Raw genomic sequence first — 27,707 nt, forward strand, 5'->3', positions numbered from 1 at the left:
CTATTTAAAGCTATTGTGAAGCTTTACCTATGACTAGCTTGTACATTTGTCAAATTATTTACTAGTTAATTGGAAAAAATCTTTAACATATATATAAAAAACATATTTTTACAGTTCAAGAAAAAAAAGTTGATTACCTTTTATTCTATATTCATATTAGCTTATAAAGTATCAACATATATTTATTAAAAATGTAAAGTTGAGGTAATGATTATCTAGCTAGGTAGGAAAGGTTGCTTTCTCAAGTCTGATTTTTATCATCTGTGTAAGGCTAATGTTAGCTAAACTGGGATTACTTTAGATGCTTGTTGAACCGACACCGGCCAGTTGGGAAAGAAATTACTATTTTTTTTAAATAAGTTCTTTTTAGAGGACCAAATTGTTGGTTTACCTTTATTCTACATCTATATTAGCTTATAAAGGATTAATATTTATACAGTTAGCGTAAGGCCCTCCTTTCTATATCTAAACTGTAACTTAAGCTAATGATTAGCCAGTGTTATTTGCAGCTAAAATGTTTACATTTCCAAAGATGCAGATAGATAACAAAAATAAAAGTTATTAAATATTCTAATTTGCCTAAAATATAGGATTTAACACTTATTTGTACTGTATATTTAAAAAAAATACAATAAACTGTTGATTTAAATATGAAGAAACATGAAGATTCATATAGAGCAGGTTGAGTGCTCGTGCATGTGACTAACTCAGTGATGGTGGTGCTGATGTGAGGTGAAGGCACGCGCCGCGAAATCGTGCGAGCGCGCGCCCCGATCACCGGTAAAGGACGATGCGGCTGTGTGCGCGCACACCCTCCCCGGACTCGGTGTCTCTGCAGAGCGGACAGCTCCCCGCTCAGTCCTCCTCCGCCGTTGACAACCTAGTAAAAACGCCACGTTTCCGCGCGGCTGTCGATGCCACAGCCGCGGGGCGAGGAGGCCTGTAAGCTCCACCGCAGTCCGAGCTCCAATCCGAGACGCAGCACTGCGGTTTGTCCGCTTTGGCCATGGCGCAGCGGAGGAGGCTCAGATGAAGGACGCCCTGCGCATCGGCTAAAAAGCTGGAGGAACTTTCCTACTGCTGAATTCCTCTGAACACAGATGTGACACTCCTTCTTTAGAACAGGAAAATTCTCGACTAGCTACAGAGACTAAACCGACCAGGCCCCACTGGAGGTCCCTAAACCTCCCTTTGGGCACCACCGGACAGAGGGGGCGGTGTAAACATTGGTAGGAGCAGCAGAAGCCATGGCAGACGCGGCGGAGTGCGGGGTGAGAGTGATGTGCCGCTTCAGGCCCCTGAACGAGGCCGAAATTACCCGAGGAGACAAATACATCCCCAAGTTCAAAGAGGACGACACCGTGGTCATAACGGCAAGTCTGCACACACTGCTGTCACCTCAATGCTGTTTACCTGTGTATGTGTGCGCGCCCAGTGATTTAAAGGAAAAGACACCTGCGGACCAGACAGAGTGCTGAGCCATACTGCAAATTTCGTTGTGATCGATATTACCGATACTAATATCGATACTGTTTTAACTTAAACATTTTGTACTATATGTACTATGGGCTATAAAAAAATAGAAATAAAAAAGGTTAAGACATTTTTCATAGCGCATATTTGAGGTTTTTTGGGTTTTGAGGAGCATCCTATTGCGCTAGTATCGATCTGGCGCCAATACTAGCGTTGGTATCGATACTGTCGATATATGGATCGATCCATCCACCTCTACCTAATGCCAAATACGCAGTAAGTCTTTGGTGGTACAGAGGAGCATTACAGCAGCTTGGAAATATTTACTTACTATAAAGACTGCCTCTTTACACCTGTATGATGTTACTTATGTTATTATAACTGATCAAAACTGTCTGATGCACTCATATGTAACATCTCAGTGGTTCTCAGTTGGATTCAGCTCTATGGGAAGTGCCTATACCCATCAGTAGGAATCCTAGGCCTACTGCACCAGTATTAGGCCTGATGTGGGTGCATGTGGGGGACTTTATGGCCCTCCTCTGCAGACAATCAAGGATATTTTTATTTGTTATACAGTCAGCAGAAATCACACACAAATAAATACATAGTGAGGTATTTAAAAGACCAGTGACAGCTGGGAGTCTACTGGTCCTACATGTTGATAGGCCTATACTGTATATATAGCCAGACGTAAGCCAGCATAGACACTGCCTCCTTCAAAAGCCACTTTATAATACAGCCTGCTGCTAAGTGTGTGATTCAGTATGTTATTAGAAATTATAGTATAATTTTATTTACAGACCAATATTTAAAGGTAGGCACATTAGAATACATGTGTATCAAATCAGGTTTTTACAGGAACAACTAAGTAAATTTAGTACTATGTGAGTAATGTTAAGTTCTTTTAAATGCTGCGTAAGTAATTTTTGGTACTTTTAGGTAAATGTAATTTTCGCATCAGTCATTTTTACTTTTGAGTCTATTTAAGTACTGCATGAGTAATTTGTAAATGTAAGTACTTTTAAGTGAATGTAAGTACTGTGTAATGTAATATATAGTATAATATGCATGATATGGCCTGCCCCTCAAAAAGTACAGCATACTTATGATATAAGGTGGGCAAATATTGTTGGCATTTCTGTTAAATTGCCAGAGAATAACGCGGTAATTACAGAATAATTATCAACTTTAAGTATTTGTAGGTAAATGTAATTGCATAATAATTATAAATAAAATACACTGAAATCCCATTTAATTACAGAACAATTACTTCATTAGTGGCAGGGTGAATTAGTGTCACAACCTAACCTCATGCAGGTGATGAAGGTCACTGACCCACTGCCAAACCGGTCCTGCTGCATGGTGTTGCAGGCATCTCCACGTCTGTTGCACGTGCTCAGTATGAGTCTGCTCTCATTTCTAAAGGTCTCACAGGTGGACCTGCTCGTTCATTGGAGCTGCACGACGCTGGGCTGTGAGCACACGTCCCACTACAGGATGTCAGGGCCTCGCGCTACCCTCACAGAGTCTGTTTCCGACAGTTTGTGGTTGAAACACGTAGTCGAGGAGCAAGGTGGGGGTCATTTCGTAGGGCTCTGGCAGCGCTCCCCTTGCTTCTTCAGCACTGTCCGTCTGACCTCCACACTCTGGAGACTGGTTCAAAAACTCTTCGGTGGAGGAGTTGGACAACCTGTGCAACCTGGGGTGAATCGGTCTCTCCATTGCACCTGCTGTCACTGCTGAAATGGACCCACACTGGTTTCTGCTTCCTAAAAAGGCACAGTGGTATCCCTGGAGTTTAACTGACTGCGAGTCATGCTGTGATGATCATGTGTTCCCTCAATATTTTTGAACAGTTCAGATCTCTTATTAAAAGGATCCGACCTCAATCACCTGATGCTCTGACGCTTCAGAAACGCCCGCGTTTATTTTGTACAGGACCTCTGAAAACATGTTCTTTTTATTCTTAGTGAGCCTGTACCTCATGGTACCTCATTCTTATTTATTTGTACATAAATGGATAGTTTTTCTTTTTACATCAGATTTGTGCTTTCTCTGTGACCCTACCATCTTAAAGAAAAAGGTGAATTTTTCTGTAAAGTCTGCTGCAGAGAGAGGGTGACTGAAGACGAAGATGTGTCACCTCCATCAGCAGCCCTCCGTTATCCGTGCAGTTGCTTTAATCGCCCAGCAACACTTTCTCCTCTGTCAGGACAAACTTGCGCACCGCCGCCTCGTGCAATCAATCAGCAGAGCAGAAGCACATTACCGACAAACACACCCGGATACTGTCTGTGTCAGGGGTTTCTCTGCTGTATTTTGGGGGCTCGGAGTGCTGCTGCCGCTGCCTCCAAGTGCTGAGGGTGGCGTTTTTGCAGCGGGAATGAGGCTTTTCCCCTTAGAGCAGGAGTCAGGAGCTGGATGAATGATGGATGGCAGTTACTGGAGCATTTTGAAGAAATGGTAGAGATTTCTGGCCCAGCTTCACCCATTTTCGAGCTGCACCGATAAAGAGAGAGAGGATGAAAACTGATAGGTTAAAGCTCTGAATCCAAAATCCAAAGCAACCAATCACGCATGTCCACAGAAACATCCTCTAATGAGGCAGCTACAAGTACCATCTTTTTTTGTCCATAAACTGGAGAAGTTCAGTTTCTTTGTCCTTTGCAGCAGGTATAGAATTAACTCCATCAGCATTTTGATTGGAGTATATGCTTATATATATGTATAAGTATATAAATGAGAGGAAGACTCAGGGAGGAACAGCTGGGGAAACACTGTGGAAGCTTATTGACAGAAACACGAGATCCAAAAGTGAAAAATCACCACTCGATTCAAAGACGTGATGCAGGAAATAAAGGCTACGGTAAAGAAAGCATAGAACACAGGAACCCAGAAATCCAACGACACCAGGAACGACAATAAAACCTCAAAAGAAGCCCAAACTCATTCACTCAACAGACACTTTATTAGGTACACCTTCCTCGTTTCTCCTTAAGAGCTGCTTTAATTCTTCATGGCACAGATTCAACATGTTGTTGGAAACATCGTGCAAAAGTGTGCCAAGAAAATATCCGCCCACACCATTACGCCACCATCGGCGGTGTGAAGCGCTGATACAATGGCAGGTTGGATCCATGCTTTCAGAGTGTCACCCTACCATCTGAATGCTGCAGCAGAAATTGAGACTCATCAGAGACTCTTAAATATTTGAGCTAACGAGCAGTTAAACGAGTGTACCTAATGAAGTGACTGGTGGGTCACAAAGAATTCAAAATAAAGCAAAACAAGTCGGCGGTCTTTGTATCCATGTTTGCATCCTTTTCCCAGAGTGTTTGAATCTTCGTGCCAAACCCCCTTATCTGGTTATTTCTAACAGTATATCTGCATTATTGATACAGTTTGGTGAATCATGTTTTAAATATCACGGGCGACTGGGAACAGCTGTGTTCGGTGCTGCGATGACTCTGAAGCCTGTCGCTGTGTGTTTTTGTCTTTGTCATTGTGAATCAGGGCAAACCGTACGTGTTCGACCGCGTGCTGCCTCCCAACACGACGCAGGAGCAAGTGTACGACCAGTGTGCCAAGCAGATAGTGAAAGGTAAGAAGCTTTAAACTGAGGAAGCATAGCTCTTTATGTAACCGTCATCTATCGAACATCTGCACACAAACTTAATCTGCTCTTCATCCTTTTTCATTGTTGCTTTACATAATGGAGCCATGGAAATGAGTGTTTCCCGGAGCAGCAGGGCTGATGCTGGAGTTTTGGGGGGCTGACATTCATTTTTAGGCAGTAAAACTACATCATTACTATTAGATATTGTATGCATATGTACATGTAATATGTTAGAGTTGTATTCATAGGCCAGCTATTTAAAAATGTCTCCTCCCACCAGGGTTTATATGTTCCAGCTGTATGCCACGAATCCATGAATTTTCTTCTTCCATTCCTGCCTGGCAGCTCCATCTTTAACATCCTTCGTCTATCATATGGGTTGTCCCTCTTCTGCACATGCTCAAACCTTCACTTACCTCTCTAACTTTGTCTCCAAACCCCGAGCTGTCCCCCTGATCATTTCTAATCCTGTCCATCCTGATCACGCCACACCTCCTATACACTGAAGGTAAAAGCACTTCTGCACAGGACACACCTGTGCGTCCTTCTCTTCCAGCCTCCTCTCTCCTCTAGATGCATTTTAGGAGTTGAAATGTCCTTTAACCCAGCGTACAGTTACTGGTTTCTAGTATAACCTCTGAAAAATCTCTGCAGGTAGCATCAGTAGATGGATGCGCTAGTGTTTATAACTGTGAAGGTTTAGTGCTCATTTACCGGAGAAGCGGGCTGGACTGTGTCTGACTGTGTCTGACTGTGTTGTTGCACCCTTGTGTCTTTGTGCTACTCCAGATGTGCTGGGCGGCTACAATGGGACCATCTTCGCCTACGGGCAGACGTCCTCCGGGAAGACCCACACCATGGAGGTAAGACGCTCATTAGATCATGTGTGCTCTTAAACCCTAGTGACCAGATGTCAGCTGCAGAGGGGTTTCATTCCTTTGAAGTTACAGTTTTTTTACATAAAGGTGACTAAAGACTATCAAAGTGACAGCAAATACTCTCTAAAGCCCTTTGTGTAAAGACGTGCGGTGACTTTTATTTGGAACTTTCAAACAGTTGGCGGATTAGAGCACAGCGGGCGTTGTGTAACAGGCTTACTGCCAACAGGAAACCCACTCAGGCTCGTGCGAGGGGTAGGATTCAAGGAATCAAAAGCTGGTAAGGTTAACATCTTGGAAAAGCCTTTAATCATCACGTCCAACTCAGCGTGTGTTTTAAAGGAGTGAAATTGAATGAGTAGAAAATGGTCAGAGGAGCTCTTCGTCATTTCGACATGTCACCAGTGTAACTTCAGCTCGGAGTCTAATCCTCAAGCCTGGTTTTAATTCTCTGATCTGATCTCTGCTTCACCCTCTTTAAGTCAAACTTTTAAGTCCACTTCTGAACCCAGATGTTCTTTTTTAAATTTCTTCATTTAAAAAGGCTTTAAAATTGGGCTTTGCAGCCCCAGGACCTGGGTACCTTGCAGCCATTGAGTCGACCATGAATTCGTCTCGATACCAAAATATTCTAGAGTAAAATGTAAACTGTCCTGCTACGTGAAACCTTAGAACTGACAGAGGATGCACTTTCTTTGCAACGCGCCTGTTCAGCTAATAACAATGAAAATCAGTTTAAATCATATAGCACAAGGTCATGACAACAGTCAACTCAACATGCTTTATATCGCAACATCCTCTGTGAGCAAGCAGTTGGGGACTGTGGGTAAAAATAACCCGCCGTTTATAACAGGAAGAAACACGGCAACATGCTGGAGCTGTTTGGGGAGTTAAGAGGAAAGAGAAACGAGAACGAGAAAATAGTCACCATTTGTTGGTCACCAGCGGACGTTTCAGGCTCCGGTTGCCTAGGAAACCCTCTAATGTATTTACCACCCTCAACATATGGCAGCATTAAAGAGCCATGTTACACACATGAAAAAGACTGACCCTCTACAGTTCGCATACCGCCACAACAGGTCCACTGATGATGCCATAGCCCTGACACTACACACTGCCCTGTCACACCTGGAGAAGAGAGACACGTATGTGAGGATGCTGTTTGTAGATTACAGCTCAGCATTCAATACCATCGTTCCCTCAAAGCTGGACAGGAAACTGCAGGATCTAGGACTGAGCAGCTCCCTCTGCAGCTGGATCCTTAGCTTCCTGTCTGACAGACGCCAAGTGGTCAGACTGGGCAGCATCACCTCATCCCCCGTCACACTGAACACTGGTGCTCCACAGGGGTGTGTACTGAGCCCTCTCCTGTACTCACTCTACACCTACGACTGCACAGCCACTAACAACTCCAACATCATTGTGAAGTTTGCGGACGACACTACAGTGGTGGGTCTTATCACCAACAGTGATGAGACAGCTTACAGGGAGGAGGTCAGCGCCCTGACCCACTGGTGTCAAGACAACCATCTCACCCTCAACGTCGCAAAGACAAAGGAGTTGATAGTGGACTTCCGGAGGTGCAGAGAAGTACACACCCCCATCACCATCAACGGCGCTGCTGTGGAGAGAGTGAGCAGCTTCCGGTTCCTTGGCGTACACCTGGCTGAGGATCTTACGTGGTCAGTACACACAAACAAAACAGTGAAGAAGGCGCAGCAGCGCCTCTTCTTTCTCAGGAGACTGAAAAGATTCGGCATGAGCCCCCGCATCCTCAGGACCTTCTATCACTGTGCCATTGAGAGCATCCTCACTGGATGCATCACCACCTGGTATGGCAACAGCACCGCCTACAACCGCAAAGCTCTCCAGAGAGTAGTGCGGTGCTCTGAACGGATAATTGGAGGTGAGCTTCCCTCCCTCCAAGACATCTACAGGAAGCGGTGCCTGAGGAAAGCGGGGAGGATCATCAAGGACTCCAGTCACCCCAGCCATAAACTGTTCAGACTGCTTCCATCGGGAAGAAGGTTCTGCAGCATCCGGTCCCGTACCAGCAGACTGAGAGACAGCTTTTTCCATCAGGCCATCAGACTGCTGAACACGTCATAGACACCTCAGCTTCACTACTGGAACTTTAACATTATGCACTCCACACTGTATATAAATGCCACTTGTTTTGCACATATTCAACTCTGTATATTTTTATATATTTTATTTATTGTTTACTCTATTTGATTTGTAAAATATGTGTACACACACACACACACACACACACACACACACACACACACGTAGAAAAATATTTAGTATACACATCCAGAAATGCATACACTATTATATATTGTACATATATTTATTAGTTTCAGATGTAGCCATTCTTGTATTTTGCTTGTTTACATTATTGTATTTTGCACAACTCTGTTGCTTGTGAAGCTCGAACACAAGAATTTCACTCACATGTGCTGCACCAATGTACCTGCACATGTGATGTGACAATAAAAGTGATTTGATTTGATTTGACTGCAAAAACTGCATCGCTGTAGTATAACACATGACTGTTGTTGTGTTCAGGGCAAACTGCATGACCCGCAGCTGATGGGAATCATCCCTCGCATCGCCCGCGACATCTTCGACCACATCTACTCGATGGACGAGAACCTCGAGTTCCACATCAAGGTGAGAACAGGAGTCATTCACAGTTTACCTCCTGAAAAATGAACTAAATGTCAGGTGTGAGCCGCTGCACTGGAGACCTGCAGCCTGTGGCCGTCTCTGAGATGTTTGTTAACAAAGTCTGTGAAAGGAAAAGCACACACAACCCAAAAATGTTTTATGTGAAATAAAAGGTAAATGATTGAGTTTACGGTGCAGTAAAGACCTTAAATCTGACAAAGTGAGGAAGATGAATTCATGTTCAGGGCAATGAATTAAAAGTTTTTAGATTTGTGAGACAGATGCGTTTCTCTATGCAGGTCTCTTATTTTGAAATCTACTTGGACAAGATCCGAGACCTGCTGGATGGTAAGAGAGGCTGTTTATCTGAAGCACTCAGCAGTCTGTTTTTCTTAAACTGTGACTTTTGTGATCTTTTTTCTGTCTGAAGTGTCAAAGACGAACCTCTCCGTCCACGAAGACAAGAACAGAGTGCCCTATGTGAAGGTTTGTGAGCTGAGCGAGAGCTGTGACACAGTCATGTGAAGAGGTTTATATATTTAATCTCCCCGTGTGCCTGAGCTGGAGCTTCAACTCAGCGAATGTTTAATTTTAGATGAACGAATGATTCAGTTACCGTTTTAGTCGTCTGTGCAGGTTTAGTACACCTAAAAACCTTAAAACTGCGATTTTTCGGTCTTTTCTTTATCCTGTAATCGATGCTCATGTCCACACTGGCTGCTGCAGGTCATGATTCTCCTTTTCAGGGCTGCACTGAGCGTTTTGTGTCCAGTCCAGAGGAGGTGATGGACGTCATCGATGAGGGCAAATCCAATCGGCATGTAGCAGTGACCAGTACGTATTTTTATATGTCTGCTTCAAAAGCGGCACATTTTTAAAAGGTTTCCTGGTATTCATTTCTACACTCACTGACCACTTTATTAGATACACCTTGCCTGTATCATGTTGGGACCTTCTGTTGCCTTCAGAGCTGTCGTGAATCGTCATAGATTCGACAAGTTGCTGAGACATTCCTCAGATTTTGGTTCACACTGTAGAGCAGCTGGTCTATCCACACAGACTCTCTGTGGTGGAGCTGTACAGCATCAGCAGCTGCTTCACCTCCAGTTTGTTCCTCCCGAGAAACTCTACAGGAGGTGGAGTCACTGTTGGGCCTTCCTCAGCACTGTAACTGTGTCTTCTGACCAGGAGAGGTCCACAGTGATATAAGGCCCCATAATTTGAAAGAGGAAACCTTCGCCATGCAGTCACCTTTAATATTGAGGAGGGTAGGGGCAGTTTCTCCCTGAAGTCGATGATGACCTTCTTCCTTTGTGTTGATGGACGCGTTCGCTCTGCTCATCCCTGCAGGCTGAGGTGGTGGGAGGAGGTGGCGCTTAAAGTCAACAGGTTCTGTGTTTATGGAAGTTAGGCGAGGGGCAGCCAATCTGCTTCGTTAGAAGCTGGGAATTGTTCAAAACTATTTGTATGGAGTCCCAGAATAAACACAAAAGGTCCTTTAACCTCTTAATATCCATCAAGTTAGCGGCAAAGCCCTAAAAGTCAGGATTTTAGCACAGCTCCTGAAACTTCTTAAGGAGGCAGAAACACCTCAATATCTAGATTTAAATGTTTTAATTTCACCTGAAATCTTAAAAGAAGATAAAAAGCCTTTTCTGGTTTCTTTTCTGCGGTTGTAATGATTTTTTTGCTTAATTTTGTAGACATGAACGAGCACAGCTCTCGCAGCCACAGCATCTTCCTCATCAACATAAAGCAGGAAAACGTAGAGACGGAGAAGAAGCTGTCTGGGAAGCTCTACCTGGTCGACCTGGCTGGCAGCGAGAAGGTTGGTCCAAGCGAGATCAGAAACGTGTCGTTAGGGTTTGCTTCAAGACTTTCCTGAGCTGTAAAGCTGATTGATAACCTGTTCGATCGCTGTTTGGTCAGGTGAGCAAGACGGGAGCTGAGGGGGCGGTGCTGGACGAGGCAAAGAACATCAACAAATCTCTCTCAGCGCTGGGAAACGTCATCTCAGCTCTGGCTGAGGGCACCGTAAGTCCATCCCACTTCTGTTTCGTATGTAAGTGAAGAAGTATGAAATATTAGAAAACCTCAGCACAGCTGTATTTTCTTTTCTTCAGAAAACCCACGTGCCGTACAGAGACAGTAAGATGACTCGGATCCTGCAGGACTCTTTGGGAGGGAACTGTCGCACCACCATCATCATCTGCTGCTCACCGTCCATCTACAACGAGGCCGAGACCAAGTCCACGCTCATGTTTGGACAGAGGTATCTGCGAGCTCTTATGTCTAATGTACTCAGTGCCAAAACAGGGCAATGTTTTTTACTTTCTTTTTTCCATTTTTTCCATAATTAATGCATAAAAAAAACAACAGAAATTTTAAAAAGGAGTCTTTCATCCTTTAAACAGCTAAGATTTTACGTACCACCATATACAGTTTCATCTGAAGTAACCACAACCACCTCATATTTTTAACAGAGGAAGAGAAACACAAAAAAAGTTTCCTCCTTCATAGCTATGTTCATCAAAGACCTCCAACTACCCTGCCCCTTCCCTGGTACTGCTCCCCGAACCCACTGCACCTCTACTCCTATGCAGTGGAACCACATCCGCCACATACTTTCAGATACTTTTTGTCCCACTTCTTCTTTTGTCCAGTTTCCTCTAATTTTTTAAGGCCACACTGCACACACTGCTCATATATGTCAAGTTTTTAGCTAATAGCTCTCTGGGAATCACCTTGTTGATCCAAAAATACTAGTTTATGCCTGTCAGACTGTGTTATCTTTGGTATTTTTCACAGATTCAACCAAAGAAATTGGAGCAAATTATGATTAGACTGAGGCTACGTCCACACGTACACGGGTATTTTTGAAAACGGAGATTTTCCGTTTTTGTTTAAAAAAAAAAAATCCCGTCCACACATAAACGCAAAAACGAAGGAAAACGCTGCTAGGAACGTGCCAAAGCAACAGGTGGCGATATATTCCTAACTGTGTAGAAATGTTGGCCAATCAGAAGTCTAGAAGCCTGGGTGCGAAAGAGTAGACAAAGATGGCTGAGTACTATGTGTGGAGGGACAGAAACTGTGTGTGTATATGTAAGCATGTAAACACTACAGAGAGTACAATTAACAGTATTTTGTCTAAGTACGCCATTGTAGAAATTCATTTCACCGAAACAATAACGTGGCGCACAGTGTGACGTCAAAAAACCTTTGACCTGCGTTTTCTCTGTTTTCCTCATCCGCACCTAAATGCAAAAACTGAGTTTTCGAAAATCTCCACCCTGGCAGGAAAATCTCAGTTTTCAGTGACCAAAAACGGCGTTTACGTGTGGACGAAAGGTGCAAACGCATAGAAAAATCTGCGTTTTCAAAAATACCCGGGTACATGTGGATGTAGCCTGAAAATTAGTTTAAAAAACAGCCAAAGACATTCAGAAAGCCTGGAGAACTGTTGCTCGAGACCACCTTAAAAATGACAAGAAAGTCTGACTCAGGTTATATAAACCTTTCCTCACATACAGCTGTTACGAAGCAGGAAACTGGATCCTCAAATAGCTACAAGACAAATTTTTTGCACTTCTGCAAACGAAAAACGTAACAATTACAAAAGAAAAAGCTAAAGTCAGTTTTGAATCAAACACAGAGTTGCTGTTTGTGTTTGTGGGAGAGTATCAGTGTATCCAGTCCATCTGCGAAGGTACACGGTGACTCATTTGGTGCAAACTAGCAAACAGATGGCTCTGAGATTCCCGCTGTGCATCTGGGTTTATTCTTATTTATAGACTCCGACACTGCCGCCTTCTTGTTTTCACGTCATGTAAAACTGAGAATAATGAACATTTTCTATTTTCTACACAGTTTTTTCCTCACACTTCATTCTGAAGCACATTTCATTCATCTGCTTCACTTCTTTAGATGTTACAGTTTCATAAAAGTGACGCGTCTGTAAAGATCCTCGACAGCAGCGATGTAATCATTTATTTTAAAAATCAAGCTGAAATCCACTGAGCCTTGATCAGTGAGTTCAGACTGAGCAGTGTCACAGAGGCTGATTACTATGCAACCATCTGCCCTCGGCTAAGAGGAAATTCAATTAATTAGGAGATTTCCATCATGAGAGGAAAGATCGAGAGGGGCGGAGGTCCTCTGGGAGAAAGCAGACTCACACATGTAGCATGTGGAAGTGACTGTATTAGGTGGAAAGGTAGAAAACACACTCAGAAACAGCTGTAAAATGTGTTGCTTTATTTCCACTAAGACAGCAAAAACATGCTTACCTGCAGGGAAAAGGGAAAAAAGGCGTAAACTCTTGGATGCTCCGACTACTTTCATCTGATCATGCTGAATGTTGCAAACTTGCATGGTCAGATGATCAAATTCCTGCCTGTGTGGGTTTTTTTTGTAAGCTCTTGTTTTCAGCAGATGATTTTTAAAGAAGTAGAAACTAAGTAGTGGAAAATAAACCTGAAAATGTTGCTTTTAATCATTGTAATCAGGGGTTAACTTGACATTTGGTGGGCAGGGGAAGACTGAGATCCTGTGTAGCTGTGCAGCAGGAATAATCACAAATAAGTCACCAGATTATTAGTTTTCTTTGATTTAAGCTGCTGAATCAAACACACTTTAATAGATGTTACATGAATGTGGAACATAAAGGTGGAATTTGATGCCTAAAACTTAATCCCAATCTAACCCCTGTCCATTACTGTAAGATGAACCACACTTAAAGTTCAGCTCAGTATTTTGATTCGATTACTATATTAACTCAATGAGCTGGAACAAACTGTCAATAGAGTCCAGAGAAGAAGTCTAACAATCAGGCACGATGAGATTAATTAAAAGACTAATGCTTACTGTCTGTGTCCGCTCAGAGCGAAGACCATCAAGAACACAGTGTCTGTGAACCTGGAGCTGACGGCCGAGGAGTGGAAGAAGAAATACGAGAAGGAGAAGGAGAAGAACAAGAACCTGAAGAGCATCATCCAGAGGCTGGAGGCTGAACTCAACCGCTGGAGAAACGGTGAGATTAAAGCGGCCTGCAAGGGCTGATTAAAGGAAACAGCTGCTGTGAGCTCCTGAGTGTTGATCGGTGGTTACGCAGTGGGATGTTGGGTTTTTGTGACAAACATACATTGTTGTTGTATCGTACAGCTCCACAGTAAGTTATGAATAGTTAACGTGCTGCCTTTCTGCTTCCTGTGCACTCATTTCTATACCTTTAAATAAATGATATTTCAAAGGGAACCCACCTTCTGTTGCACAGTTGCTGCTTGGTGGGACTTAATTACAGAGTCCTGATTAACAGACCTCAGCCTGAGATGTTTACCAAGCTAATAAAGAGGCCCTAGTTTTACAGCAACTGCTTTGTGAACGTGTGATGGGAAGGTGGACGAAGGGTGGGATGGACAGTCGTGGTGAAGACAGAGCCAAGAGAGAGTTTTTGATTTAGCAGGCGAGTGATCCACGGTCCAGCCCTCACCGATGGCCATGAGCTCTGGGTAGTGACTAAAAGAACAGGGTTGTGGGTACAAGCTGGACTCCCCAGAGGTAGTTTGGTGGCCTCCTCGACGCCTCTCTTTGGAGTTCTTCTGGGCACGTCGACCCTTCAAGAACTCCAGAGGAGGTACGGAGAACAGAAGAAGAAGCTCCTCTGCCTTGCCTCCTTAGTGTTAGAGATCCAGCAAGGTTACGTTCTCGTGCTGACGCTGTTCGGCATCTCCTTCCCTACGCCCCTGAACTATCCTTTAGGTGCCATGATTTCGTATCACAGCGGGACCTCCAAAGCCTGATAGATTGGTTTACCCAGACCTGTAAGGACTTTGGGCAGACTTTAAAATTAAAGGCTGAACTTGCACCAGGCAGGAAAAAAGTGCTCAACACGTTCTATTTGAGACGTCTCAACATGAGAAACAACCACAATAAGGGGATATCAGAGCACCCCATCCAACTGGTGGAGACGTACCACCTGGGAAGAGACCCTCGATAGACCCAGAAGTCACTGGAGTTATTAAATATTTCATCTAGTGTTGATGAGGAAAGGATGTCTGGAAAGACCTGCGCAATCTGCGACCTGACTCTGGATAAATGGAGGGAAATGGATGGATGTTTTGTAATGACTCACAACACAGAAAGCAATCAAAGTGGAACATCATCAGCAGCCTCCTTTCCTTACATCTTAACATGTGAATACCTAGCAGAGCGTGGCTACTCGTTCACCGCTCGTCTGCTTATTTCTCTGTGCACCAAGGTCTGAAGGACCTGAGGAGTGGTGACGCTATTTTCCTGAGATTGGATTGGTCTGTAGGAGCTGTTGCTCTCCAATCTGGAGCATCATCAGCTTCAAAAAGTTGAAAAGCTTTGACACTTTATCACCCGAGTATCTTACAGACTGTCTGGACTTTTTGTCATATTTGGCTGTAAAATTACAAAATAATTCTCATCTTACATGAACCATTTAAATTTCCGCTGTAGCTCAAACTGTGAAATGCACATAGTAAAATCTAGGAGTTGCTGATTTTTCTGTGTTCAGACGTTGTGAATGCTTTGCTATACAGTGATACGCCGAATATTCCAGTAAAACTCGCCTTCTCTTTTTTCTAAAACCGTTTGAACGTTCATTTAAAATGAGTTTTATTTATACAGCGACGAATCACAACAACAGTTCCCTTAAGGTACTTTATATTCTGTAAGATGAAGACCCTAAAATAATACAGAGAAAACCTCAGCAGTCAGACGACACCCACCCTGTGAGTAAGCATTTGGTGACAGTGAGAAGGAAAAACCCCTATTAAAGCTATCAGAGATTAAAATGAATTGCTGATGATTAAATAGTGCAGTAGTGGTGTGTACTAGTAGCTGCTACTTTGTTTTTAGGAGACTTTGACCTTTGACCTTTGAGAGTCAGATGCTCTCTGTGGCACACACACACAGAAAATGTTTTTTTCTCCATGCATGCCAACAAGCAGAAATTTAAAAAAAGTGGGCGGCGGCCTGAGAAACTCGAGTGTCATTAACCGCACAGGCTCTTTTAGGTAGCTGTGTGTGCACATGCTCAGTCTGTGACGTCTGGAAATCACATGTAATTACTGCTCAGATTAATCTGCCGCTGTGATAATGTGTGGGGTCTGATCGGCTCACGCCTTGTCCTGCCCGAATGTTGTAGATTCTGCATAACCCCACCATGAAGGACGCCACGCTGCCTGTGTGTGTTTCCCCACCACACTTCCTCCCTCTCTGCTGAGACTGCAGGGTCTCCTTCACAGCATCCTCGCCCTTTTTCCCCCATTTCTGTTGCATAGTAACCACTCCTCCTCCTCCTCTCAGTCCTTTCTTTGCTTTAATGCCTCCCCGCCTTCACCCCCCTCCTCCCCCTTTCTTTCTGTGGCCATTGATGCATTTTAATGTTTAATTCCCCTGTGGATGCTGATAACACTCCCCCTCCTTAGCATCAAATCAGCTCAGCTGCAGCAGCCAAAGCTCCTGACATGTAAATGCAGCGCTCTCACACACACATACACACACATCATGTTGATACAGTGTTTGTGGTTTGAGTCAGCCGCTGGCTTCCTGCCCTGCCGTTTAAAAGGAAGCAGCTCTCCGCCTCCTTCAGTCTGTCCTCGGCTCCATCTCCTCATTAGCTGCTGGCTTTTATCACCAAACCCACAGTTAGAAAATCAATAATCACACAAACACTGGTGAAGTCAGCATGATTTCACTCAGTCAGTATAACTGATGCAGTTTTCTCCTGAAGGAAAATCATCAGAATTGTAAAAATAGTAATAATAATAGTAAGTTGTGTGCTGGCTTACAAACGTAGCCAGCCCCCAAACCTGATGTTTCAGGAAATGCATCAGGTTTATTTTAATTATCTGATAATAACTTATCTAATTTACTTTGATAAACTACAGTATCCTGGTGTTATCTTGACTGCAAGGCAACAATTGTTCCTTTTATGTTAAAGGACTGCTGCCAGGATTTACTACCCTACACGCACGTTGCAGATGATTAATTTGGTTTTGTGCATTACAGTAAAACGTCTCCACTTTAGTCTCTAACGTCCAAAAGAATTTGTGGTTTGTTGAGATGCATCTTTGCAGACCCTAAGCTATGCTGCTGTGTTCTTTTCAGAGAGGTGAACCCTTCTTCCCACTTCATTTATGAAGCCTGCTTGAGCATCAACATCTGGTTTGTTACTTCAAAATGCGTAAACTGAGGCTTAGTTATTGCACTTATTACAGTATTTAGACTTTTATCGTGATTTAAAAATTCTTCCACAAAATTAAGATTATATGATGCGACGCACTGAGGCATGATGTAACAACTATGGTGCTACTCGATGTGACACCATACCACAACATATGGCACGATCAGAGTGTTTAAAACGTCGTCACACTAACATGTGTGAATATAATGGATGCATGAGTAGAATATCTAACAAGTGAGTTCCTATCGCAGGGGAGAACGTTCCTGAGGAGGAGCAGCAGAGCTCTAAAGATCAGAGGAGCGGCGAGCCGTACGACAACACTCCCATCATCGACAACCTGCTGCCAGCCGGAGGAGGTGTCTCCGTCTCCGGTGACGAGAGGAGGAAGTACGAGGAGGACGTAAGGAACCTGTACAAACAGCTGGATGACAAGGTGAGCAACAGGACGAGGCTAAAGCTGGTTTATTGTAAACATGTCACATACAGCTATCTCAGGATGGGTTTTATTCATCTTCTGTCTGGAACAAAGTGTTCTAGCTCCTCCCCCTTCCTTCTGATTGGCTGCCCCTCATAAAAATAGATTTGAATGGCAGGTGGTTCACCATATATGTGAACCACCTGCCTATATATATATATCATATAGCTGATATATACCTATATGATGAACCACAGAGCCAAGAGTGTTCGATCAGTCTGAAGCCTGAGCTTTGGGCTCACAGGGATTACATGTACACATACTGCCCTTGTTATTTAAACAATTCCTGAAACTCTGTATATTTTATTGCCGCTGACAGGATGACGAAATTAACCAACACAGTCAGCTGGCGGAGAAACTCAAGGAGCAGATGATGGATCAAGAAGAGGTTTGTCTCCCAGCTCAGGTTAATAGTAATGATAGAGCATGCCTGCGTATTTCCTCTGACACGTGTTTTTAAAAAAAATCTGTGCAGCTGCTGGCGTCAACACGACGCGACTATGACAAGATCCAGGAGGAGCTGTGCCGGCTGCAGACGGAGAACGAGCTAGCCAAGGAGGAGGTGAAGGAGGTGCTTCAGGCCCTGGAGGAGCTGGCAGTTAACTACGACCAGAAGAGCCAAGAGGTGGAGGAGCGAAACCAAGCCAACGTGCAGCTTACCGAGAAGCTGCAGCACAAGACGGTGGGTCGTGACTTTCCTGAATACTACTCGATTACACATGAAGTGCAGCGATGCAGAGGCATGCTGACAGGCTGTCTTTGTGGCGGCATCCTCAGGCGCTGCTGTCGGTGCTTGAGAGGGAGGTGAGTCAGTTGCAGGAGCTAAACGGCCTGCAGAGAAAGCGTGCTGCCGAGGTCCTCAACCTTCTGCTGAGAGACCTCAGTGACATCGGTGCCATCATCGGCACCAGCGATGTCAAGACGGCTGCGGTGAGCACCCACGTCCACATGACAAAAACCTTACCAACCTTACCCGAAACAGACACATGACCCTTTAACCCGGCCCGTCCTCCTTCCCTCTCAGTGCTCAGAGATGAAGGGGAACGGCTCGGCGCTGGAGGAGGACTTTACCGTTGCTCGCCTCTACATCAGCAAGATGAAGTCCGAGGTCAAGTCTTTGGTCAACCGCAGCAAGCAGCTGGAGAGCGCCCAGGCCGACGCCCACCGCAAGATTCAGGCGAACGAGAAGGAGCTGGCGTCCTGTCAGCTGCTCATCTCCCAGGTAAGCGTCACCTGACGTCGTCACGCTAACAGAGTTCTCCTGGGGTTTGGTAGAGTGTCAGTCACGTGTTGCTGTCCCTGCAGCATCAGGCCAAGATAAAGTCTCTGACCGACTACATGCAGAACATGGAGCAGAAGAAAAGGCAGCTGGAGGAGAGTCAGGACGCTCTCACCGAAGAGCTCGCCAAACTGCACGCTCAAGGTCGGTCCTAGAAACCTCCACAGACTCTTAAAAACCAGACTCATTTATACAGTTAGGCAGTATGAGCACAGCTGACATGTCATCCCACCCCGAAAAAAAGAAAAGCTCAAAACAACAAAGACAAAGATGTTTCTAATGTATGAGACACAACTTTATCCTTTTAGTTGTTACTCATTCAATAACCATTATTTAATCAGTGTGTTTTTTAGGTTTTCTTTATACCTCAGTTACACACAAAGAAAGCACTGGAAGGTCTTTAATTTGAACTTTATCCATCACTGGAGTATCACATAGATTAGGACTTAACGACACTGTATCTTACAACATGCAGGGTGCTCTGAGCACGAGTGGCCAGTATATTATGTCTGAGTATCACCACAGGGGCTAAAGTGGGATCTGGCAGGCGGGGGGACCTTAGGATCAGGTGCATCAGTGCTGTGTGGTGAAAATAATTACTCAATAATAATAATAATAATAATAATGATGATAATGATTATTATTTGCTGCTCTATCACTAGCTAGACACTGAAGTATCACAACTACGACTTCATTTGCATCTGCACCATGAACGCATCACATGAAGGTATAAGTGGGCCGTGGGATTTTATTATTTTATTATTACTGAGCAAATGTGTCCATGCAGTCAGTCTGCAGCACATAAGAAATAATTGCCAGTAATGTGCATTAAACTGCCATTCTGAACCTTTGAGGCCGTCTTTAACCCCTGCATCCACATTAGTCAAATTTCACATGTGTATTGTGTGTGCACTGTGTTCATGCGTTCCAAGCATCATTACACTTTCTTTGGTTTTTGCTTTTGTGGAAGAAGACAGTCACCTTATGACATATCCAGGCGATGGATGTGATATAGTCTTGCACATCAGAGGTTTTTTTTTTTTTTACGATTAAGATGAATTTGACAAAAAGGGTGGGCTGAGTAACTACGCTATGAAGGTGAGGGTTTGTCTTTGGTTGTGTTTGAGTCTGTGAGTCTATGTTTTGACCCCCGGTGGGAAGTCTTTTGTCTTGATTTAAATTGTCTTTCAGTAAAATATCTCATAGTTTGAAGTTTGAGAGTTTAGCTTTGTGAGTAAATTTGCCTGCAGTTTCTGACACAGCACAATTATTCTGTCTTTAGAGAAAATGCACGAGGAAAAGGAGAAGGAGGACATCGGCAGAGCGGGCGGAGACGATGACATCAAGGTAAAAAAAATACAGCACAAAATTGATTTTGATTTTTACAAAATATTAAAATCTGGAACCTAACAGAGTTCAGCACAGTCTGAACTCTGTTAGGCAGCTTTCTTGTTGTTTCTTTAAGTCGTCTTCAGGAATAGTTCTCCAGGCTTATTGAAGGACATTCAAAGCTCTTCTTTGGATGTTTCTGCCTTTTGTTCTGTTCTCTGTCAACATGATCCCACACTGCTTCAATAATGTTGAGGTCCGGGCTCTGGGGAGGCCGATCCATGACTGATAGTGCTCCACTGTGTGTTTTTACTGCATTAACAATGTGTTTGAGATCATTGTCACGCTGAAAAATGAAGCTGTTGACAATCAGATGCTTTCCAGATGATTTTGCATGGTGTATCAAAATCTGATGGTGCTTCTCTGTTTTCATAGTTGATAATTTTAACAAGGTCTCCACCACCACTGGCTGAAATGCAGCTGGAAAAATGCTTCTAAAGATGATCAGGTACAAGCACTGGACTGCAAATGAGTGAAAAAGCAGCCAATGTCCAAATAAAACCTTTGAAAGAGCTTCAGAAAGCCTGAGAACTATTGCTCAAAAACAATTGAAAAAAGAGAAAATCTGGCGGCTTGGAAGTAAAGCGTAAAGACATGAGGGTTGATTCAAGACATTTGTTCATATTTGTTCATGTTCCAGGTCAGATTGAAGGCAGGAGATCCAGTAACTAGTAGTTAACTACTAGTAGTTAACTACTAGTTACTGTTAACTAGCTAACTAGTAGCTGAGACACTTCCAAGTAGCCAGATTTAAAGTGTTAGACCTAATACAGTCTAACACAGTCCATGTCATAGGTTTATCCAGTATTTAAGTGCTCCAGACTGACCCAGAAAAACGAGCAGCTTCTAACAGGAAGCTCTTGTATTTTGGATCATGGATTTGGGATTATCATAGGGTTATTTTAGTGCGTCATGTTTCTGTTCAGTGTCCTCTGAGGGAATAATGTTGCCAACCTCAGCTCTAATGTGTTTTTATGTCTTCAGAAAACGCTGGAGGAGCAGCTGGAGAACCACAGGGAGGCTCATCAGAAGCAGCTCAGCCGCCTGCGGGATGAGATCGAAGACAAACAGAGGATGCTGGACGAGCTCAGAGAGTGAGAAAACATCAGCAAACGCACACACTGACGCACACAAACCAACTCTGAGGATGTAACAGCACAGCAGGGGGGAGACGATGGGAGATTAGGGGAGAGATATCACAGGGAAACCCACAGATGTGCTCAGGTTTTAGATTTGAAACCGTTCTACACAAATCCTGATCTTTTCAGATGAGCTCAGGCCATGAGCAGATACACACATATACCCATTTTAATATTCCCCTCAGCCCTCAGAGTAGGGATTTCCACTCAGGTTGTCTTCAAAGGGGGACTACTGAGGAGAAGAAGCAGCTCAGAGAACAAGTGCGAGCAAGGAGCTGCTGCCTGAAAGCGATCAAAGATCTGGGCTCAAAGTCGGCTTCTGCTTCAAAAGAAGAGTTAACATGACTAGAAAGTGACTTTCAAGGCCTCAACCTGCAACTTTAGAGCCTCCAACTAAACATGCTTCGATTCCAAACCACATTTTCTGAAACTAGAGAGCGTATTTATTAAAACAGTTTCTCCCTCTCAGTCTAAATCAGGGGCTGTTACTGGAGCAGGAGCGACTCATGTCGGATTACTACAAACTGCAGGCGGAGGAGCAGGAGAAGAATGCAAAGCTGGAGAGGCTCGTGTAGGTGAACACAAGCATCTTAGAGTTAATTTGAGACAATAAAAGTGTCACATGGTTTGATTATTGCTCTGTTTTCTGTACAGGCTGCTGAATGAACAAAGGGAGCAGGCCCGAGAGGACCTGAAGGGTCTGGAGGAGACTGTGGTGAGACTCAGTGATGGCCCCATAACTACTCTCACCTTTGAAGTCACAGCTGTTCTAACCTTAGATGTCTGTTTAGTCACATAGCAAAGCAAAGAAACTGCTGGAAGTCTGCACCAATGCAGGCTTACTCAAAAACAGTGCTTTGTAATATATTTAATGAGAATAGAGGCAAGTCAGAGGATTAAAGAAATGTTGTTAGTATAGTGCATCTCATTGATCCAGCTGTTCACAACTTCATCCCAAAGAGTCGTTCGGACATATTTCTTAAAAGTGCACTTCTTTTTCTTACATTTACATAAAAAGGGGAGTTTCAGTGATCGAGCCTCAAACGGCTGTGATTTGATGCTGTATAAATGGAACAGAATTTAATTGAATACCCTGAGTAGGGATGGGAAGCTGGATACTGGTGTTTCAACGCTGTGTTGAGCTTACGAAGCACTGATCTGAAGTGCCGTTCAAAACACCCACTTCACATGACCATGGCTTTTTCAGGTTTCACCCTAGGTTTGGCCGATGGTAGAATAAACCTGATGACATCTTTAATTCAGTTCAATTTAATTTAAGAGTATTTACATACAAATGAATTCAACTGAACTGAATTAAAAGGAAAAAACCAACAGTCTGATGATTCCCTATGAGCAAATACTTGGCGACAGTGGGGAGGAAGAACTCACTTTAAAAAGGAAGAACCCTCTGGCAAAATGTAAATCCCAGAACTATTATGTGGGTCTAACTTCCAGCTTTCACTTCCTTCTTGTTCACTCAGGCCAAAGAGCTGCAAACTCTGCACAACCTGCGCAAACTCTTCGTCCAGGACCTCACTGCACGGGTTAAGAAGGTAGATCTTTTTACTGTTGACACATACGACTGGTCGTTTAATGTAGTTTGGTGTAATTTTCCTCTATTATAAGAGTGCAGAGCTTGACTGTGAGGAGGGACTCAGCAACATTGCACAGAAACAGAAAATCTCATTCTTGGAGAACAATTTGGAGCAGCTGACTAAGGTCCACAAACAGGTACGGTTGCTATACAGAGGCTGAATCCATAAAAATATTATAAAACAGAAATGCTGAGCGCTGTGAGATACAGTGCGATAAAATAATGCTCAGTAACTTCATGCCGCCGCCCTCAGCTGGTCCGGGACAACGCAGACCTTCGCTGCGAACTGCCCAAGCTGGAGAAGCGTCTGCGAGCCACAGCCGAGCGAGTCAAAGCGCTGGAGAACGCCTTGAAGGAGGCCAAGGAGAACGCCATGAGGGACCGCAAGCGCTACCAGCAGGAGGTGGACCGCATCAAAGAGGCTGTGCGGGCCAAGAACATGGCCAGGAGGGGATACTCTGCACAGATCGGTGAGGTTTTACTTCCATTTATTATTTCACTGAAATAGATGTGCTCATGTGACAGCTGTCGGACAAAGAAGACCGGTTCACACAGGGGTGAAACCTGCCACCAGCACCGTAGCTGAACCTGGACACAAATACATTTCCGAATGAGTGATAGTGTTTCTAGATAACTTCTATATGTTTAAATAACCATCTTTACGCTAAAGAGTAGCAATTTAAATTGGTTTTGCTGAAAGCATGCTGATTGGCAGGATTGTTTCTGTGGCCTGGACACTGATGCTTTTGTTGCTGTGCTTTTAAAACACAGATTACAGCCATTTGTGTTGAGAACACTATTGCAAATAGATGCACAATCTGGTCAGCACAATCTGACTCAAATATTTGCAAAATTTTCCAATTTGTCTGAGAGGGATTGTAGTCAGCCCAAGTCAAACTGCAATTTTAAACCTGTTTCATAGTACAGATTATACCCTGGTGACTGAGGTGGGGAAGAACTCCACTTTAACAGGTGACTTCCAGGAGAACTATACTCAGGGAAGGGCAGTCAGGGATTCAATCCCTCTGAGAGTAGCTTTTGCAGTTGATATTTCAACCAGAAAAATTGAAATATCTGAGCTGGTTTAAACTTGAAACAAACAAACAAAAAAATAAAACACTGGATAAAAAAACAGACCTGAATATGGATCCCTGGGAGAAAGATCAATCAGCCAATGGATCAAGATGTTCTCTTTTTTGTGTTTTCAGCAAAGCCTATCCGGCCCGGACATCATCCACTGTCCTCCCCGATCTGCAGCTCCATCAGAGCCGGAGGTGTTGATATTCATAACAACTGAACCCACAACAGCAACATAATCCTGTGAGTGCAAAAATCTGTTTTCCATTTTACGAAATATAATTTCCTTTGCTTGTCTTACACATGGCTACCACCAGGGGGCGGTTAACAAATATATCACTTACACATAAACTGGATATAAGACAGTCTCAGAGATTTGCCTCTTGTTGCAGACGACCATAAACAACTCAGTGCATGCTCACCACCCCACCTGGATCCACAAGCAACGCCCCTCCTCTTGGAGCACCAATGGGAGGCCTTCACGACAGACTGTCATCGCTCGGAGAAGCACCATCCAAACATTGTGTAAATACTGATGAGACATATTTAATTTGCTGAATGTAGATCTCAGAGGCCTCGTTTATAACACATTCGCTGTTATAAGTTTAGTTTTCTGGATCTTCTGATGGTAGATTGTCGTTATTATGCAACAGGGCAGCACGGTGGCACGGTGGTTAGCACTGTTGCCGCACAGCAAGAAGGTCCTGAGTTCAATTCCAACATCAGGCCGGGGTCTTTCTGTGTGGAGTTTGCATGTTCTCCCCGTGTTTGCGTGGGTTCTCTCCGGGTACTCCGGCTTCCTCCCACCGTCCAAAGACATGCAGCTTGTGGGGATAGGTTAATTGGATAATCCAAACTGTCACTAGGTGTGAATGTGCGAATGAATGTGAGTGCGAATGGTTGTCTGTCCCTGTGTGTTAGCCCTGCGACAGACTGGCGACCTGTCCAGGGTGTACCCTGCCTCTCGCCCTATGACAGCTGGGATAGGCTCCAGCGCCCCCCGCGACCCTGAAAAGGACAAGCGGAAGCGAATGGATGGATGGATGGATGGATTAAAAGCTCGAAGTTTATAAGTGAGGCCCTGTATTAGAAATGAAAATGAAGCTTAAGTTTTAGGTTTGCGCAGCTTTACAGGAGAAGGCAAACGTGTCCGTTTTTAGATAAGTATTGTTTAACGTTTTAGGAAACAACTTGCTTTTTTCCTTTTTTTCTCAGTCGTCATGATGACAGAAGTGACACCACTCGAGTGTATCTGATCAATATGAAGCTACAGCCAACAGACGGTTAGCTTAGGTTAGCATAAAGACCAGGGAATGGCAATCACAGAGATCTTTGGTCCTGTACCCTATATACCTCTTTGCAAACAGCCACTTGTCATTAGGTTGGTGGAAATACACATTTTTCCCTTGTGATCCAGTGGTTGCCAGATGATTGCTGCCTGGTCTCTAGGCCTATGTGGCTGACGCTACAGCAGCATCCCTCCAAAATGGCAGTCACACCGAAGACAACAGTTTACTATGGATAAACGCCTCATCCCACTCCGTAGCCTAAATGGCGACCATTAGGTTGATAATTGCTCCGAGCTCTTTATGGACAGTGTAATCACTAAGTGTGTTAACTACAACTCATTGCAAAAAAATTTAACACGCATAATCAGCAAATTACGCCCCAGCTCATTTACATCAATGCCTGAAGATGATTTCTGCTGTTAGCTGGGTAGCCCTAACATGCATGCTACCTGCATATTTTGGAAAACATCTACAACTTATTTACAGATCCTGAATTGAAAATCTCATCCATATTTTTTAGAAGTATTTTAACTATGGACCAAAAAATTGTACCCACCAAAAACAGACTCACTACAAGCTACTAAACTGTAAAATGATGGCATGTGACATAAAACATTAATGTATTATTTATAATATAACGGAGAAGAACTACTCTTCCCGCAATCCTTAACTGAAACAGCGGCATCTCTGATTGGTGGAAGTTAATAATAATAATAATGGATTGCATTTATATAGCGCTTTTCGGGGCCCTCAAAGTGCTTTACAAGTTGCTGTTGAATGACATTGACCTTGGAAATGTGTAAACCCACAAACATCAGAATGGACGAGTTGCAGTCAGGAACATAGCACCATGCCACATCGATAACTTGGCTACACTTGACCACTCACGCACAATACAAACTACAAACACTAAATTCTAGAAGGCTGGAAGTCGGTTGCTATGGAATCTAGGATTTGATTGTATTATTGGATGAGTAGTTCTTTCACTGTTAAAAGTCATTATGTACACCGCAGTGGATTATCTACTAATTGGAAGGTCAGTGGTTCAACTCCCGGCTTGTCTTGTGTTCGTGTTAAAGTGTCTTTGGGCAAGAAACAGAACACTGAGTGGCCCCCAGTGCATCCATGAGGGAGAATGCTCGGTTCAAAGCACTTAGATGCAGTGAGTGGAATATTTATTTCTGGAAACAGAACTTAAAATAAAAATGGCTGTTTCACCATTTTAACCTAAGCTAACTGCCTGCAGGATGTAGCTTCATGCTTACTTTTATGGATGTGATTTGTTTCAAAGCAGGGCCTTTAAGTTTCTAACCTCGGTGATGTTGAAGGTTGTTGCTGGAGCTGGGCAGCAGAAACATGCTTCCACACAACTGTCTTTGCATGTGTCTTGTCTTCCAGATTTTATAACTTTTGTGTTTACACTTTTGTTTGATTACAGGTGACAATCAATAAAAAGAAACCCTTTGATTTGGTTTTAGAAAACATGCTCTGGGCTTCAAAAAGATTTTTCTTTTTTTGTCGTTTTGCAAAGAGGGATCTCATACAATTAAATTGCGCTGCTGTAGCTCTTGAGGAACACTGACCAGCCAATCAGTTGCTCCTAGGACTATGAGCCTGGTTTATAACTCTGGTTTAAAGCTGATTTAAATTTTTTCTCCCCACACAATTTCAGTGTCTGGATTGTTGTAATAGTCTGCACTCAATCTGTAAAGTTTCTGATTGGCCAGTCAGAGTCTTTAAAAACAGATTCAAAGGCAGAAAAAAGGTTTTTCCCCTCAGGCCAAAGTAATTAAAATCTCAGTGGATAAGCTGGATAAGTTTTTGCCTTTAGAAAACTGAAATCATCAAAACAGCACTCCAGCTTTAGAAATGAACACATTTCTCTACATTGACTTGTGACTTTGTAACTTTCTTTTTTAACGTCAAGACTGTAATTTAACGAGGCCTCTTGACCCTTTAGTGGTACATTAGACGTTTGTGCTGCTTTCCTTTATGGTGCCTGTTTAACATATTTTTATGTACATTATTGTCTCAGTGTAAAAGGCCCAATTACAGTTCTTTGGTTATAGTCTACCATTTTAGTTTCTTTTAGGTATCAAAGAGTAGCAGTCATCAAGCTCGAGGACGATACCCTACAGTCAAGCTTGATGACTGCTACTCTTCTAATGACGACCCCCACCCTTTGAATTAGCTTCTTGACCAGTGGCAGTTATTGAGCTTGATGACTGCCACTATTCGACCAGTCATTGGGCTGGATGAGTGCTGCCACACTTGACTGCTACCCTGCTGAACATAAGGCTGACGCCTCGGGTAGGACTGGGCCTTAGTTGTGCAATGTGACTTTCGGGCTAGTTGCTTTTGTTTCTGTGGATGTTGCTGTAGAATGTTACACTTTCGCAATGGCTTAGTTGCAGGACAGCAACAAGCACAGACGACGAATAAGTGAATGTAACTGCATGGACTAGAGCTTGTTGTGTTAAAGGCATGCTCAGGGAGGGCAGTTTCTGTACAGGATGCATTTACCTCATCATGTTGTACATTTTTTGTTTTAGCTGTAGCATCGTGTATCCAAATATATATCTTACAACTGATGCAATTAAATCTAAT

At 43.6% G+C, this 27,707-nt stretch overlaps 1 protein-coding gene across 1 annotated transcript; it reads left to right on the forward strand.

The window, feature by feature from the left end:
- Positions 1 to 550: 550 nt before the first annotated feature.
- Positions 551 to 27,682, forward strand: LOC146642083 (kinesin heavy chain-like). Its single transcript, XM_085398635.1, has 26 exons — positions 551 to 1,373; positions 4,990 to 5,077; positions 5,882 to 5,955; positions 8,542 to 8,646; positions 8,943 to 8,991; positions 9,074 to 9,129; positions 9,390 to 9,477; positions 10,347 to 10,471; positions 10,573 to 10,677; positions 10,767 to 10,915; positions 13,527 to 13,675; positions 17,110 to 17,291; positions 17,653 to 17,721; positions 17,809 to 18,015; positions 18,111 to 18,263; positions 18,358 to 18,555; positions 18,639 to 18,756; positions 19,895 to 19,959; positions 20,986 to 21,095; positions 21,610 to 21,711; positions 21,795 to 21,855; positions 22,622 to 22,693; positions 22,767 to 22,871; positions 22,988 to 23,204; positions 23,943 to 24,054; positions 24,204 to 27,682. Exons 1-25 carry the CDS (start codon positions 1,248 to 1,250, stop codon positions 24,029 to 24,031), a joined length of 2,862 nt encoding a protein of 953 aa, XP_085254761.1. The 5' UTR covers positions 551 to 1,247; the 3' UTR covers positions 24,032 to 24,054; positions 24,204 to 27,682.
- The last annotated feature ends 25 nt before the right edge of the window (positions 27,683 to 27,707 follow it).

The sequence above is a fragment of the Rhamphochromis longiceps genome, linkage group LG23 (genome assembly GCF_057381845.1).
Source record: "Rhamphochromis longiceps isolate RC_006_pf linkage group LG23, R_longiceps_female_GT1.1, whole genome shotgun sequence".
NCBI lineage: Eukaryota > Metazoa > Chordata > Actinopteri > Cichliformes > Cichlidae > Rhamphochromis > Rhamphochromis longiceps.